Source organism: Ambystoma mexicanum, chromosome 6p, assembly GCF_040938575.1.
Source record: "Ambystoma mexicanum isolate Mex_15411 chromosome 6p, UKY_AmexF1_1, whole genome shotgun sequence".
In the NCBI taxonomy this organism is placed as follows: domain Eukaryota; kingdom Metazoa; phylum Chordata; class Amphibia; order Caudata; family Ambystomatidae; genus Ambystoma; species Ambystoma mexicanum.
This window is the reverse complement of record NC_090935.1, coordinates 229743282-229758374: the sequence shown is the minus strand read 5'-3', so window position 1 is coordinate 229758374 and position 15093 is coordinate 229743282. Positions and strand designations below refer to the sequence as shown.

Here is a 15093-nt window from a genome sequence, read left to right as displayed (position 1 = left end):
TAATGACATCACAATGCTGCATGCTGAGAACTGAACCAATCATTGTTGTGAAAAAGTTCCACCATCTTGGCTTGGGGGCATTTCATCTTTCTAATTGAAAGTTAGTTAAGGGAAATTGAACAAACTAAAAGAAATGCTCTATTCACTAAATGGAAGTTATTTAATATTTCAACCACCTTCCCTTTCTAACTTTCCTGGAATGGTATTTGACATACCATATTCTCCTAAGAACCTTGTCCAATTGAGGTACAAAATGTGAGAATCTGACACTGGTGATACGAACTTGGCATAGCCCCTTAGCTCCCTCTTCCACTGGGATGGGTTTCTCTTGTTACATAATGATTCCCGGGCAGCCTCACAGGTCTCCCGTTCTCCCGGTTACCTCGGAATGAATGGAAACGTCTCTAAGGCCCAAACTTTGCTCGGGTTCTCTTCGGCTGTTCCAATTCTACGCTTTCGTGTTTTCTCCGGCGTCCTGCTATCGGTCCTCTCCCTCGGTGTGGAAAAGTAACACTGCAGGTAAGTAGTCAATTCACTGATTTTACAGCATAGGGGTTTCAGCGTTATTGGATGGGCACCCTGCCCACCACAAAGTCATCGTAGTCATGTCTCCCCTGGGAGTTAGACTCCCTTCTCCTCGGCTTCTCTCTCTCCATACCAACGCTGGGCTAACAGTATTTTGCTCTTTTTCCCAGAACAGTTCTGAAAGTCGTGGGCTCCCTGGCTCTGCCTCTTAGGTGTGATGCTGTCGGGGGGTATCCCTCTGCTGACCACCGTGTCTCTGCTTTACCTCGTCTCGGCGTGGGCTCTCCTAGCTTCCTCATCTCAGTTAAATGCAGGTCTCCTTTTAAAGATACAGATCTTCTTTTATATTTACAACAGCATGTTGTAGTCTGGTCTTTAGCCAAGCCTCCTAATTTTGTACTGTTCTTGCCATCAGATAGGCCCATGTATGCCACCATGGGGAATGAGTTGGGGAGTTTTTCACAGGAACGCAAGTCCATGTCCCCTAAGGGGGAGTATCTCCCAGTGAGGTCAGACTTGCCCAGACCCCTAAGGAGGGTCTTGTGAATCACCCTCATCTCCCTAGCCTCAAAAGGGGCTGCTCCCCTTTGGGGATAAGGGGAGAATTCCCTCGATTCGTCACAGCACATCGATTGTCAAGAAAGGGCTCACTCATAATGCTTCTGAGAGCATGAGTGCAATGCATGAGCACGTTTTCTTGTACTATCAAGGACATTTAGTCAGTTAATGGTGGTATGATGGGTTACAATTGCTCTCCAGGTACCCTTGAAATATCTTTGAAGTATGTAGGCTTGTTTGTCTTTTTTTTTTAAAACGTTTATTTTTGGTTTGCATATCACATCACAGCTGTTCCACATTTCAACTGATTTCAAGGTACACAGTATAGTAATAGATAACCCCCACATCTCATTCATCTAGACAGCAATCATGTATATTTACACATTTTCCGCGTTTTCAGTTACAAAAGAATTTCGGGTTATCGGGTCTTAGGCAGAGTCTGTTCACTATTAGTTCTCTACATCGGATAGAGTTCTACCCAGGTATGTTCTGAACAGAGTCCAAATATCTTTCGGTCTACTTGTAGGCGTCATAACTATATAGGTTTCTTCGCATTCATTAACATATGTTAGTCCTTTAAGGAAATGTTCTGTGCGTGGCGTGTGACTGCTTTTCCATGCTTGAAGAATATATTTATTTGCCTCCGCGCATGCGACATTGAACAGTCTTCTAGTTTTCTCTGGAGTTTTACCTATATCCCTGAACAGTTATAGAATTTCGCCATTTTAACTGGGGTGTAGTGGAGCCTATTCAGTATTTTAAATTGTATCAGCCTGAGGCCGGAATTTAGTGAGACTTATTTTAGACAGAAGGCAGTATCTTTTTTTTTTTTTTCCAATACATTTTTATTTGCATTTAAATGAACCAAGAACAGAAATCACTCTTAACCCTCTATAGCTCCCTCCCCCCCACCTCCCCTCCTGACCACCCCCCCCCCCACCCGAAAACGTACAGGTTGGACGTCAGAGCAGGTTAAAGAAGTAAATCAGGGACATTGTTCTCATGAATACAGCCCAGTAGCCCCGCATCCCCAGCAAAGTGATCTTGAGGAGAATTAGAATGTAAGCCTTCACATGTCCAGTTCGTCATGAGGTTGTACAATGCCCAATAGTTCCATGGCCTTGGGGCACCATGCAAGGCGGGCTCTGGCCTTTAAAAATGTCAACAAGTTGGCCCAGTCTGAATAAAATCGCCTGTGAGACCCCTGGACCGAGTAGGTAAGCCATTCCAATGCCACCAGAGCCCACAGCTTCACTACCCACTCGTGCTCCTGTGGAGGGTCCTTTGACTTCCACTTCCTGTCCAGGACCAATGCTGCTGACATCATCATAATCATGTACAATTTGCGATCAGCCCTGAATGGCATCGTTGTGAGCACAATATTAAGACCCAGCAAGTCCTGCGCCCTGTTGCCTCCCTGTGGAATCTCCACCACCTGGGCGATTGCTCGCTGAACTAAAGACCAGAAGGGACCAATTTTTGGGCATTCCCACCAAATGTGAGCCCAAGAGCCCGCTGCGCCACATTCCCTCCAACAATAAACAGAAACCTTGGGGTACATTTTATTTAACCTGAGAGGGGTTAAATGCCATCTCATTACCAGGTTCAGCCAAATCTCATGAATTTGGAGAGATCTTGTTAGTTTCGGGATTTGGGACCACAGTTTAATCCATTGCTGTACTTCTATGCCCTCGTTTCGATCCTGCTCCCATTTGCTCTTATATGTTCCAGAATGTATGATTTCCTCCCGTTGTATAAGTTTATAAATGGACGTGACCACCCCTCTATCACCTGTGTCCGTATCTAGATACTTCTCGAACTGGGTAAGAGATCGTGTCCCCGCTTGTCTTACTGTAGGATGGGAGAGCCAATGTCTAATCTGAAGATATGAGAACCTCTGTTTCTCCCCCACCCCAAAGTCCTTCTTGCACTGTTCAAAATCTTTCACCTCCCCCCCCCCGTTAACATATCGCGTATCATCCTACAGCCACCATGAAACCAAGGATCAAAGTTCGGCTCATTTGCTGCCGCCGGCGTAAATTGTGGGTTACCGTTTAGGGGCGAGAACGGTGAGGGGAAAGAGGTGATTTGTGCCCTCTCAATTGCTTGGTCCCAGGCGTCCCCTGTAGACGCCGTTATTATACTACAATACATTCTAACCGGCTTATCACCCTTCGGTATCCACAAAACCCCTTCCAGGTCCTTTCCTATCACCGCTCTGTCCATTTGCCTCCACACCTTGTCCCTGTCATTCCTCTGCCAGTCTCTAATCACTCTAATCTGTGCCGCTAAATAATACACCCGGAAGTCTGGCTGCCCCACTCCCCCTCGATCCGGCAAGGCTTTCATAATGGATGCCGCCACCCTCGGGCGTTTTCGGTTCCATATGAACCTGGCGACTATTCTGTGCAACGCCCTTAAAAAGGACGGCGGAACACCGACCGGCAGAACTGAAAAGTGGTAGAGGAGCAGCGGCAGGATTGCCATCTTCAGCGTGTTAATCCTACCCAACCGCGAGATCTCCAGGGGTCCCCAATCCACCAACTTCGACTTAACTTTCTGAAGGAGCGGAGGGTAGTTTGCCACATACAATTGCTCCACCGACTTGGTCAGATTAATCCCCAGGTACCTCAAGGAGGTATCGACCTATCTGTATTCGTAGGCCTTCCTTGGATCTCGGACGTCGGTGGGTGACACCGTCAGGGGAAGGGCCTCCGATTTGTGAGGATTAATTTTCAGGCCAGCAACTTGACCAAATCTAGTCAACTCTCTCGTCACTGCTCGTAGAGAGTTGATCGGATGGGTCAAAACCACGATCATATCGTCTGCGAAAGCTGCGATCTTGTGGATCTCGCCCCAAACGAAATTCCCCTGATATCCTCAGTTGCTCGCACCACCTCCAGGAACGGCTCCAAGTGGAGAGCATAAAGAAGCAGTGACATCGGGCAACCCTGCTTAGTGCCCCTTCCCACCCGAATTGGGGTGGATACCTGGCCATTCATGGCTAACCGTATAACTGGATTCTGATAGCATGCCCGTACCCGTGAAATAAATCCCGGGCCAAACCCCATTTTACCTAGGACCGCAAATGGGAACCCCCACTCAACCTGATCGAAAGCCTTCTCTGCATCAATTGCCAGAAGAAGGGCCGGTATATCCTTTTTCCAGACCTTTTCAATCAGGTGGGCCAGTCTCCTGACGTTATCAGAAGTTTGTCGGCCTTTTATAAATCCTGATTGGGCTCTATGGATGAGTTTGGGTAAGACGCTCTCGAGGCGATTCGCCAAAACCTTAGCATATATCTTAGCGTCTACGTTCATTAACGCAATTGGACGGTAGGATGCGCAATCCGTTGGATCCTTACCCTGTTTATATAGCAAAATAACTTTAGCTTCGTTCATGGAATCGGGAAGGAGCCCTGGGGACCATATGAAATTAAATAATTTGGTGAGGATGGGAATCAACACTTCTTTGTGGGTTTTTATAGAATTCAGCGACAAACCGGTCAGGGCCCGAGGCTTTACTAGTCGAAAGGTTGTTAATAACCCTCCGCACTTCGTCAACAGAGATCTCGACGTCCAGCACATCTCCATCGTCATGCGAAACGCACCGAACGCTAACCCCCTGTAAATATGCTTCCTGGTCAGCTCTATCTGGGTAACTGGAACTTTACAGGGCCGCGTAAAATTTAGTGAATTCCCCCTCAATACCTGTGCTCGATGTGAGCATGACCCCTCGCGCCCCCTTTACTTTTAATATAGTTTTGTCACCTGCCTCCTTGCGCAATTTCCTGGCCAGCAATCGGTCTGCTTTATTGCCCTTGATGTAGAACCGTTGACGTAACCGAAGGAGAACACGCTCAGTCGCCCTTGTTTGTATGAGGTTCAATTGGCCTCTCACTGCCCTATATTCCTTTTTGACAGCTGCCGACATCTTAGGGCCCTTCCAGCCCATGACCTCCTTAAGTCTAGCTTCTAATTGTTGCTCCTCCAACCTTAGTTCCCGTTCCCTTATAGCCTTGACTGCAATGATCCTGCCCCGCACCGTGGCCTCAAGCGCATCCCACCAAACCTGCTCCATTTCCCTAACCAAGAGCGGGTCCCTAAACAATGATACCGGGTATCTCCATTTCCAAATACCTAGGGGTCCGCTGGGCTTAGCGAGGAGCAGAGTAAGCGGCGCATGATCGCCGAGGGCGATCGCGCCCACCTCCAATGACATTGCCCTTCCCAATAATGGTTTTGAGATCCAAATATAGTCGATTCTTGAGTGAGACCTGTGGGCATGGGAATAAAAGGTGTAGCCAACCGCCTGTCCATATAACTCCCGCCATGTATCTACCAAGGCTAAGTCTCGCGTTTTCTTCACCAGGTCTCCAGACGGTCCCCCCTGAGTCTCCCAAGTGGAAGAACACCTGTCGATGGAAGGGTTCCAGGCAATGTTGAAGTCCCCCATCAAGAGGATGTTCGCCTGCGCAAACTTTCCTAGGCGAGTGAGAGAATTTTGTATAAAGGCGTCTTGCGCCTGATTTGGAGCATAAATAGTTGCTACTCTGAAAGATTCTCCTCTACCCTCAATTTACACCGCTAGGTACCTTCCCTGGTTGTCCTTCTGCAGATCGCCAATAGTCAGACCCGACTCGTCCCACAAAGCTATCAAGATTCCTCCCTTTTTGCTTGCCTGGGTAGCCTGAACCACTTAGGAATAGCCCCAAAACCGAATCCTGTGGACATCTTTAGTGTGTAGATGGGTCTCCTGCAGTGCCACCAGTACGGGCTGTTCCCTCCTAAGAAACCTCTCCACCTTCCTCCTCTTCACCTAGGAGTTGAGACCGTTCACATTTAGGGAAAGAAACTTTAACGCTTCCGGACTACCCATGGGACATTTCCAAGGGAAGTTTCACCAGCCACCCTGGGGTCACTGAGCTCATCCCCGTTTCTCCTATGTAAAGAGCCCTTTCCCCTTACTTCGCTGTTTGAGCAGTGCCAACCTGTACCCTGAAACCATTTGCCCCCTCCACCGTTCCCCCTCCCCTCCTTCCCCCCGTCTAGGCGAGATCGACTGGCCCTCGGCCCCCCTCGCGAGTCCACCACGAGAGCCGATCTCAATACCAAACCCAGAAACACCCCACGCGGGAAAACAGATTCCCATCCCAAGACCTCCCCGTCCCCGAACACCCATAGAACTCTAAGCAAAAGAATACTGCCCCTCAGCAAGATCTGAACGAACCTCATTAGCGCCCTCCCCGGACTACAGTTGGGACACTTCCTGACCATTGACACTCTTATGGGGCGGCCCAGGGCTCCCCCGACCAGTCACGGGTTCCCGGGCTTCACCATTGGGCACTTCCCTAGATATCAAATCCATAGCTCTCTTCCTTCCTTTCCTGTGCTTGGCAGTGGACCATTCCCATGGCTTGCGTCGCGCCGGGGGAGCCTCCTTCTCCTTCGGTGGGGGGGAGGCCAATTCCTCCAACCCCAGCAGGGTCATCCCCTGCTCACACGTCGTGATCTTATGATGGGCCCCTTGCCAGGCGAACATCAATCCGAAGGGATGGGCCCACCTGTACCAAATTTGTTGCGATCTAAGGAAGGACACAACCGGGCCCATCTGTCTCCGTTTAATTAGTGTAATCATTGCCAAATCTTGGTAAAGGGAGATATCATGGCCTTTATAAGTAACGGGGCCTGGCCTTCTCGCCTTTTCAATAATTCGCTCTTTGACCGCATAGTTATGAAAGGCTACCAACACATTGTGCGGTCTGGATCCGGGCTCCAGCCGACTGGGTCCCACCGATGGATTCTGTCAAACTGCATATCCAAGTCCGAGCCCGAGTCTAGCATACCCTCAAATATTTCTTTCAACTCTGGGGCCAGCTCCTGGTTTTGAACATCTTCCGGCAGCGACTTGATTCTAATGTGCGCCCTTCTCGATCTGTTTTCCAAATCTTCCGCCTGTAGCTCTAAATTTTGCGTGGCCACCGCCAAAGTCTCCAGCAAATTGTCCACTTTCCTTGCATCTTCCGTGAGCTCCTGGATGGCTCGCTCGTTGATGTCCACTTTCTCCTCCACCTTATTTACATCTCTTTTGATTTCCCCTAGATCTTCAGCCAAATCTTCATGCAGCTTGTCCATTTGCTGTTGTCCCGCCGCCGTGACCTTCTCCACCAGTTCACCCATGAACTGTGTCAGCATCGCTTAGGTTACCGGCTTGTCTTGGGTTGTCGCTAGGGGAGTGTCGTCCGGGACCTGGGTCGACTCTTGTGCTCCAGCCATCTCAGAGTCCCTAGTCCAAAGCTTTGGAATCGTGCCGTCTGAGTTCTTTTTGGGGGTCTTCCCCTGGGATGGGCAGTCCTTTACCCTGTTCCGAGACATTTCTTGACAGGACCCCCCCCCCCCCCCCCCCCCCCACCCTCCTAAACACCTGAAACCAAGCTGCTGGCGGTATCGCTGTTCGAGGGGCAGATTGTGTGCGGGGAGATCTCGGCCTTCCCAGAGCCAAGCAACAGTCCTCTCTGCGTGCTTCAATCGGGCCTCACTCCCTGGAGGGACCTGGGGCCCCCTACACCATCCATTTTCTCTAATCAGGAGCCCCCCCCCCAGGACAACGCACCTCCAGCCCAGCGCCGAAGTACAGGCTGTAACGCTGCTTCAGAAGTTGTTGTACTGTCCCGTGAGGGGGCCCCTCCTCAACGGTAATCAGGCTGTCCTCCTCAGATTCAGGGGCAGGGCCCTCCAACAGTCCGGGCCCAGGCACCACGCCGGGGCCAGGCACCACGCCGTTCGCACCGCTCCACACTCCCCACAAGCAGTAGCGCCTCTCCCTCTGGGTCCCAGGGGCCCCACCGGGCCCACCAGTCAAGGCGCCCCGCTCCCGGATGGGATCTCCAAATATGCAAGCCCAGGCTCACCATGCCCGTGGCACATCAAAACGAGCGCACCTCCTCCTCCTCTGTCCCCCAAGGGGAACACTGATGTCCAGCGCGAGACCCAATGTCCAGTGGAGGGCCCTCTCCGGTGACCACCAGGCTATCCTCCTCAATCCTGAGGACTGTGGCCTCCAATAGTCCAGTCCGGTGCCGCACCGGGCGGGCCGCTCCACCCGCCTCCCCAGCGGCCGCGCCACACACTCCAGGACCCAGGGGGTGCTCTAGGCCCTCCGGCCACGACGCGCTGGTCCCATATGGGATCGCCAAGTGCGCGAGCCCAGGTACCTCGGGCTCCGCGCACCCCACCGGGCTCTCCCCTCACCTGCAGTCCTGGAGGGAGCCTCACTTCTCCCGCTGCTCCGCAATTCATGGCAGGCGCGCCTGCTCTTCTCCGGTCCCCGAAACGGACCGCTTCCCTCGGGCTTGCCTGCGATCGGCACTCTTCCAGGCTGCTCCGCGCTCCGTTCACTCCCCTCGCCAGCGGCCCGGAGCGGCCCAACTTCTTTCTTGGGGGGGCGGCGTGCGAGGCGACCACTGCACCACAAGTCCCCGGCCGGAGCCCCCCCCGAACGACCTCAGGTGTTTCTTCCTCTCTCGCGGCAGCCACAGCGCCGGGCCCGGGACTCCCGACCACCGACGCCCCAGCTCCGCTGGGCTCACCACCCTCGGGGCCGCACACCGTGTCCGCTGTCGTCCCCCACACCAAGGAACCCCCGCTGCCAAGTCCAAACGCTGGGGAGGGCTGCTGTCAGTGTTGGCGGGCAGGCTGTCACAGGTTGGACGGCAGCGCGGGGAACCGCAACCTTCCCTCCACACGGCCATCTTGGAATCCGACAGAAGGCAGTATCTTGACCATTTCCCCTCTTCTATAGTTATGCCCATGTTCTTCTCCCATGAGACTTTGATATTATTCGACAATTGTGAGTGTGTTTGGATTATGTTGTATAACTTGGACACCTCTGTACCCGTCTGTGAATATAGTGACTGGAAGCATGCATGTTCAGGTGGTTCTTCTGGGTATGTTGGCCATCGCTTCTTGAATGCTGCTTTCATGCGGTGGAATTGTAGAGTGACCAATTGGTTTCTCCCCAATGTGTCTGCGAAGTCCTCTGGTGTCACGAATCTCCCATTTGGGAACATGTCTCTCATTTTAATCTCATATTCTGGGATCCAAGTTTTATGTATGCTGGTGTTGTATGTGGGTTTGATGCCTCGGAAATTCCATAGCGGGGCCTGCGAGTCATAGGGTGTGTCTATTTGTAGTCTTTTACTGGTTGCGGCCCAGGCAGCAGTCATGGAGGTTGCCGGGTCGAATTTACATTCATCCCTGTGGGTTTTCGTGAATATTATGGAGTGCAGGTCGGTTGGTCGAACCGAGTGTCGTCTGATGGGGACATGTGGTGCTCTGTCTGTTGGATCCTGCCAGTATTTAGCGTATTGTGCTTGTGCCACCAGGTAATACAGCTCGAAATCGGGTGCAGCAATGCCCCCCCTATCATAGGGTTCTACCAGTTTCTCCCATTTCAATCTGTTAGTTCCGCCATTCCGTATGACTGTTGTTGCTATGGATCTCAGGTTTTCAAAGAAAGGCCTGCCTGGCCATATTGGAACATTGCTGAACACGTACAGGAGCTTGGGGAGCACCACCATTTTGAGTACTGCGATGCGGCCAATGAGTGATGTGGGAAGTCTAGCCCATACTTGTAGTTTAGTATGGATTGTCTGCAACAGGGATTCATAATTGTCCACATATAAGGACATTCTGTCTCTGGAGACAAGAATTCCTAGTCATCTAATATAGTTGGGGGACCATCTAAGACAATGTGTATGTGTAGGGCAGGTAGTGGCTGGTGTTAATGGGAAAATCGCAGATTTTTCAGTATTTATTTTGTAGCCTGAATGTATAGTGAATTCTTCTATCACTGCTAGTATGGGGGCAAGATTGTTCTCTGGTTCGCATATATACAATAGTGTGTCATCTGCATATAACAATATGGATTGGAGAATACCGGCCATCCTTATGCGCCTCTGCTCTTGCTCTAGTCTGACTGCTGCCGCCACTGTTTCTATCGTGAGAGCAAAAAAGATGGGATGGAAGGGGCATCCTTGCCCGATTCCCCTATTTAGTCTGAGGATCCTAGCTTTGGAGGGAAGTGTAAAGCAATCGGACACATTGTACAAAGTATGGGCCAAACCCAAATTTATTTAAGACCTCTAACAGGTATGTCCATGAGACCGAGTCGAGCGCTTTCTCGGCATCTAGTGATATAGCCACCGCCTGTGCCTCTGGTTTAATCTGTGCCATGATTCTGAATAATCTACGCAGGTTTAGGGCTGCGGATCTTGTTGGAATGAAGCCGCATTGGTCAGGGTGTATTAGGGTGGTCATTTTGGGTAATAATCTGGTTGCGAGCACTTTTGCATAGATCTTAGCGTCTGTGTTGATCAATGAGAGGGGCCGATAGGAGGAAAGTTCATGGGAGGGGCGCCTGGGTTTTAACAACACTGTGATGATGGCGTCCGTCATTGTGTCTGGGAGTAAGCCAGTTCTCATGGCATCCTCCCATACAAGGGTTAGTATTGGGGAGTACTCTTTGTACAATTCTGAGCTCAGACCGTCTGGGCCCGGGGCTTTTCCGGCTGCCAATGATTTGATTGCTTATGCGATCTCTTCACTAGTTATCTGTTGTTCAAGAGCCCAGTTGTCTGGCGAGAGCCTAGGGAGAGTGATCTTGTTTAGGTATCTCCTGAGGTCTTCCTGAGTACATGTATCGTGGTTTGCATATAGGTAATTATAGAATTTGGTGAATTCGGAATGTATTTCTTCTCCATTTACAGCCACCCCAGTTCCCGTTACAGTGCTTGTGATAGGGGTGTGGTTGTTCTCACTCCTTAGTAAGCGCGCTAATAGGTGTCCCGCCTTATTGCCCTCTCCATACCTGCGTGCCCTGGCTTGTATAGCCATATATTTCTGTTCTTTTGTTGCCAGTTCGTTAAATTTCTGAAGGTGTGCGTTGATTTCAGCGAATGTTTTTTTGTTATGCGTTGTGCTATAGTCAGTTTCAAGTGTTTTCAGGTGCGTTTCCATTTCGGTTAACTCGGTTCTGACGGCCTTAAGAAGTCCAGTTGTTTTAGACATTATGTTACCTCTTATCCATACCTTGAATGTTTCCCATATGGTTGACCATTTGTCTACTGACCCTTTGTTTAGTTTTTAAATTCCTCCATTTCAATGTATAGTGACTCTACTGTAAGCTTACCGGCACCCTTGTTTCCAGATTGCCACACTACGAGTCTGCCTGCAGGGGCCGTAGTGCCCGGCAGGTCTGACCCTGCCGGGTGCATCTGCCCCGGTAGGCAGAGTTGTCATGGAAGCACCGGCGCCATTAGCAACGGTGTCAGTGCTTCCGTCTCCCCACTCCCATGGAGTCCTATTGGACTCCATGGGAATGGGGAGTTACCGAATCTGCCACCTGACTTCCCGCTCTAGTGGGATTGTAATGTCCCGGTGGCACTGGGAAGTCAGGCAGCGAATTTGGTGTGTCGGGGTCGGCGTGTTCCCGCCGACCTCATAATGAGGCCCATTTTCTCAGATGACCATCTTTGCATAGTCCTTCAATCTAGTTTTGCATAAACAATTCACTGAATGTCCAACTGACACAAATTAACTATAGTGAGGCATTTAGTAGGTTATGTATACTCTCCTTAAAATGTACCATTTCACTTATCTTAAATCCACATACATTTCAGAAAATATTGAAAATGAGAACACCTTGTGCTAGGAAGTGTTTGAGCACTATAGTTCCAGGTAAGTGGGCTTTACACTCTGATCTGGCATGACACGGAACACGTTTGAAATACATTTTAAAGTGCTTTTCCAGGTAAGAAAACATCCATATTGATAGGTTTGGGCATGCAAATCTCTGCAGGATACAACAAAGAGGTTTTGACCAGTATCTCAAGCAAATCTTGAAAGTCAGATCTGTGTGCCTTTGCATATCATTTGCCCCTAAAGAAAGAGGTTACTGAATTATATTGCAACTCATTTTAAAGTCCATTTTGATTTGAAAAGTGCCACACGCTATGGCCACAGATTGGTGTAAGACAGAGCAAATACAGAAATGAAAGAAGCAAAGATGCTCCGTTGTGAAGAAAAGGGAATCTATGGAGACAGCGAAGAACACACAAAATTGATTTCTCTTACCTAGTGGACAGGGTTGGGAAGATCATCACTGGATGATCTGAGAATGAGGTACGCACATTGAGAGGATTACATTGGCTCATACACAGTTAACTTGGGTACAGCCTGTAATGTATTTTGTTTCCTTATGAGTTCTGTGTTTTTGTACCTTGTCCATTCTCACATTGGAAAGAAAAGGCTCTTAAGCGGTTTGTGGGAGAATGGCACGGGGCCTGGAGTTGATAGATGAGCCATTTACTGATCAGAATTATTACTGGGGACTATCGTGTTTAAATACAGAACATGATCCAATGGTGTATGTGTCGCTTTGAGTTCCTTGCTGATACTACATTAATTCCTAGGAAAGTATTTTCTTAAATTACATGCGGCTACAAAATGCTGAGAACCTTGAGTATTTTGTATCAGGAACATATGCCATACACCAGTACAGGCTAGTTAGATTGTGGGTGAATTCACTTAAATTGCTTATTTGCGCCTTATCACATATGTGCAAACAATCTTTACTTAAAAAATATTAAGTGCTATGAAGTTGCTTACTAGTTTGCATGCTTTCACATAGGGAATGTGGATAGTTCTAAACTTTAGCCAAAGCAGTGAAATATTCCCCTCTTTAACATGCAATTAACTTCTCTATACCTCTTCTTCTGCTGAATAAACAGGGTTTTTACATATCAGCCAACTACCAGAATACCAGGCTTGACAACGATCGACTCTTCTACTCTTTCAACACCATTATCAGACTACTCCATGGTTCCCTTTCATCGGTCATCCATGTCGAGTATCCCTGCAGATTTGCCAGGTAAGCAATGAGATACTTCATTCAAATGTTTGAACTTGATTATAGGAATGTTCATTACTCTGCAACATTTGTTTTTATTTGTATCTAGTCCCCCATCCTCTGTTTGTCCCTCTGCTATTGGGGGGCATAGTCTGGATTTTGGAGGAATTTTCATTTTCTGTGATGAAAATGCACATACAGGATTCCGAATGGCAGTGAATATGCAGAATCCATGTTCTATACCAGAATAGTATCCGTCTATCGTTTAGTGGAGGAGGTGAATCCAACAGTCCTAACATTTTCCGAACTCTGCATGAGGGTTGCTGCTCCAAATACCTTTAGACTTGCATCTACTTAAAAGATCTACCTGACCGCTTCTTCATCCTTAATCACAGTTTGCAGACAATTGCTCTTCAGCCAAGGATCAAGAATAAGGAAGTACTTGCACTCTCTGATTGGTTTTCTGTGTCACCCTCCTACCAGTCCTGGACTGTGCCCCCTCAAAGCATTTAATGTCTTAATCTAGACGGTCAAAATGCCATCAGGTTGGATACTTTTCCTGAAGTAATGGCAGATCCAACAGTTCTGTGCATTGAGAAAAAAATGCATTAATTAGTTAACTGTAATTTTGAATGCAGACATAGAAAAGGAATCAATCCTGAATATGACTGATTATGACCCTATTCTGGCCCTCCGAGAGAATCCACCTACTACCACAGCTAGTGTAAAAGAAGCTGGTGTGAAAGCGTAGACCCAATGTGGGTGATGCTGCATTTCTTGTGCTAACACTACACGAGGAAGTCTGGTGATTCATGCTTCTAATGCAGGCAAGAAGAAAAATTGGTTTCAGAATCGTCCACCAAACTAGGGAGAAGGATCAGTCCACCCCGCAGTCTGGACCGAAGAGCTATCTGTGCCAGGAATGGAACGTATGCACTAATGGGTGACAGCTAAGGAAGCACAGAAATGTATTTGTAATCCACAGAGAAACTGGGCCAAATAAAATGCATCTGGGCACAGATGTTAATATTGAAACATAGAACTGTAGAGGAGTATGTGTCAAGATGTGCGTCCCTAGGGCGCTGCGTACCTGTGTTTCCTGTAGGCTTGCGTGCCGGGGTCGCCAGGACGTTGCTTGTAGAACGAAAGATGAGAGGGTAACGCCAGGAACCGGCCCAGGTCCCGTCCTGATTGCAGGATTGAAAATGGGTCTGATTCCTGACGCCACGGGTGAACACTTCCCTGGATTTACGTGGCACCAGAACAGTGCAAGCACTGAACAGGGAAGGCCGGTAGATGAAGACTGCGAGCTTGAGTGCGTTGCTGTGATTCTGCAGAATCCTTCTTGAAGATGTTGAGAGAAGCCAGCCGGGACTGTAGTATGGCAGAAAAGGCAGACAGCAAGTAGGACCGAACAAAGGCACCGGAGGCACTGGCACCCAGCACAAGGCAGAGGAGTATTCAGGTAAGGAAGGTGGTCAGGCAGGAGAGGGAAGGGAGGTAAGGAGGAATAATGAAGGGACCGGAGGAACTAGGCCAGGACCAGACAATACCCAACCCAAGAGAGCAGACCCCCAACCAAGGAACCTAACCACCAGGGTAAGGGAAGGCCGGGCAAACTGGAAGGAAACAAGGGAGGCAAGCGAGGAGACCAAGGAAGCGCAAGAATTTCCAGAAGCGAGTGGGAGGTCAGGACCAAACCGCGTTGAGACGCAGCGAGTTCAGATCCGGAAGCCCCTTTATAGTGATTCGGCACGGAAGCAAGGCTTGACCCACAATCCGAATCGGCGCATGCGCGGGATCACGGTATTCGTGGGAACGAGGCTTGGACCACAAGCCCGTTCCCTGCCGCTTCCGCGTATGCACGCATGCACCCCAACTCGCCCGTGACCAAGGCGAAACCGCGGGTACAGCCGCCAGGCATCACCCCGCCCACGAGGACACGGCCGATCCCGATCCCGGGTGAGTGTCCTAACACCATGTAGAAAAAGAGCCCAATAGAAAACATCAATTGAAGAGGTAGGTATTAAGGAATATGCAGAAAGGAAGAAGAGCATCAGTGGCATGCAGATTAATCCAAAATCACAGGACTGAGAAACACCT

At 49.4% G+C, this 15093-nt stretch overlaps 1 protein-coding gene across 5 annotated transcripts in view; it reads left to right on the top strand.

Moving 5' to 3' along the window:
* The window catches only part of PIAS2 (protein inhibitor of activated STAT 2), a 940364-nt gene that overhangs the window by 762910 nt on the left and 162361 nt on the right, over positions 1–15093 (top strand). For all 5 annotated transcript variants that reach the window (XM_069626926.1, XM_069626927.1, XM_069626930.1 and 2 more), the window contains one exon: positions 12872–13011. In XM_069626926.1, the coding sequence (XP_069483027.1) occupies positions 12872–13011 (140 nt within the window). The remainder of the gene's footprint in view (positions 1–12871; positions 13012–15093) is intronic.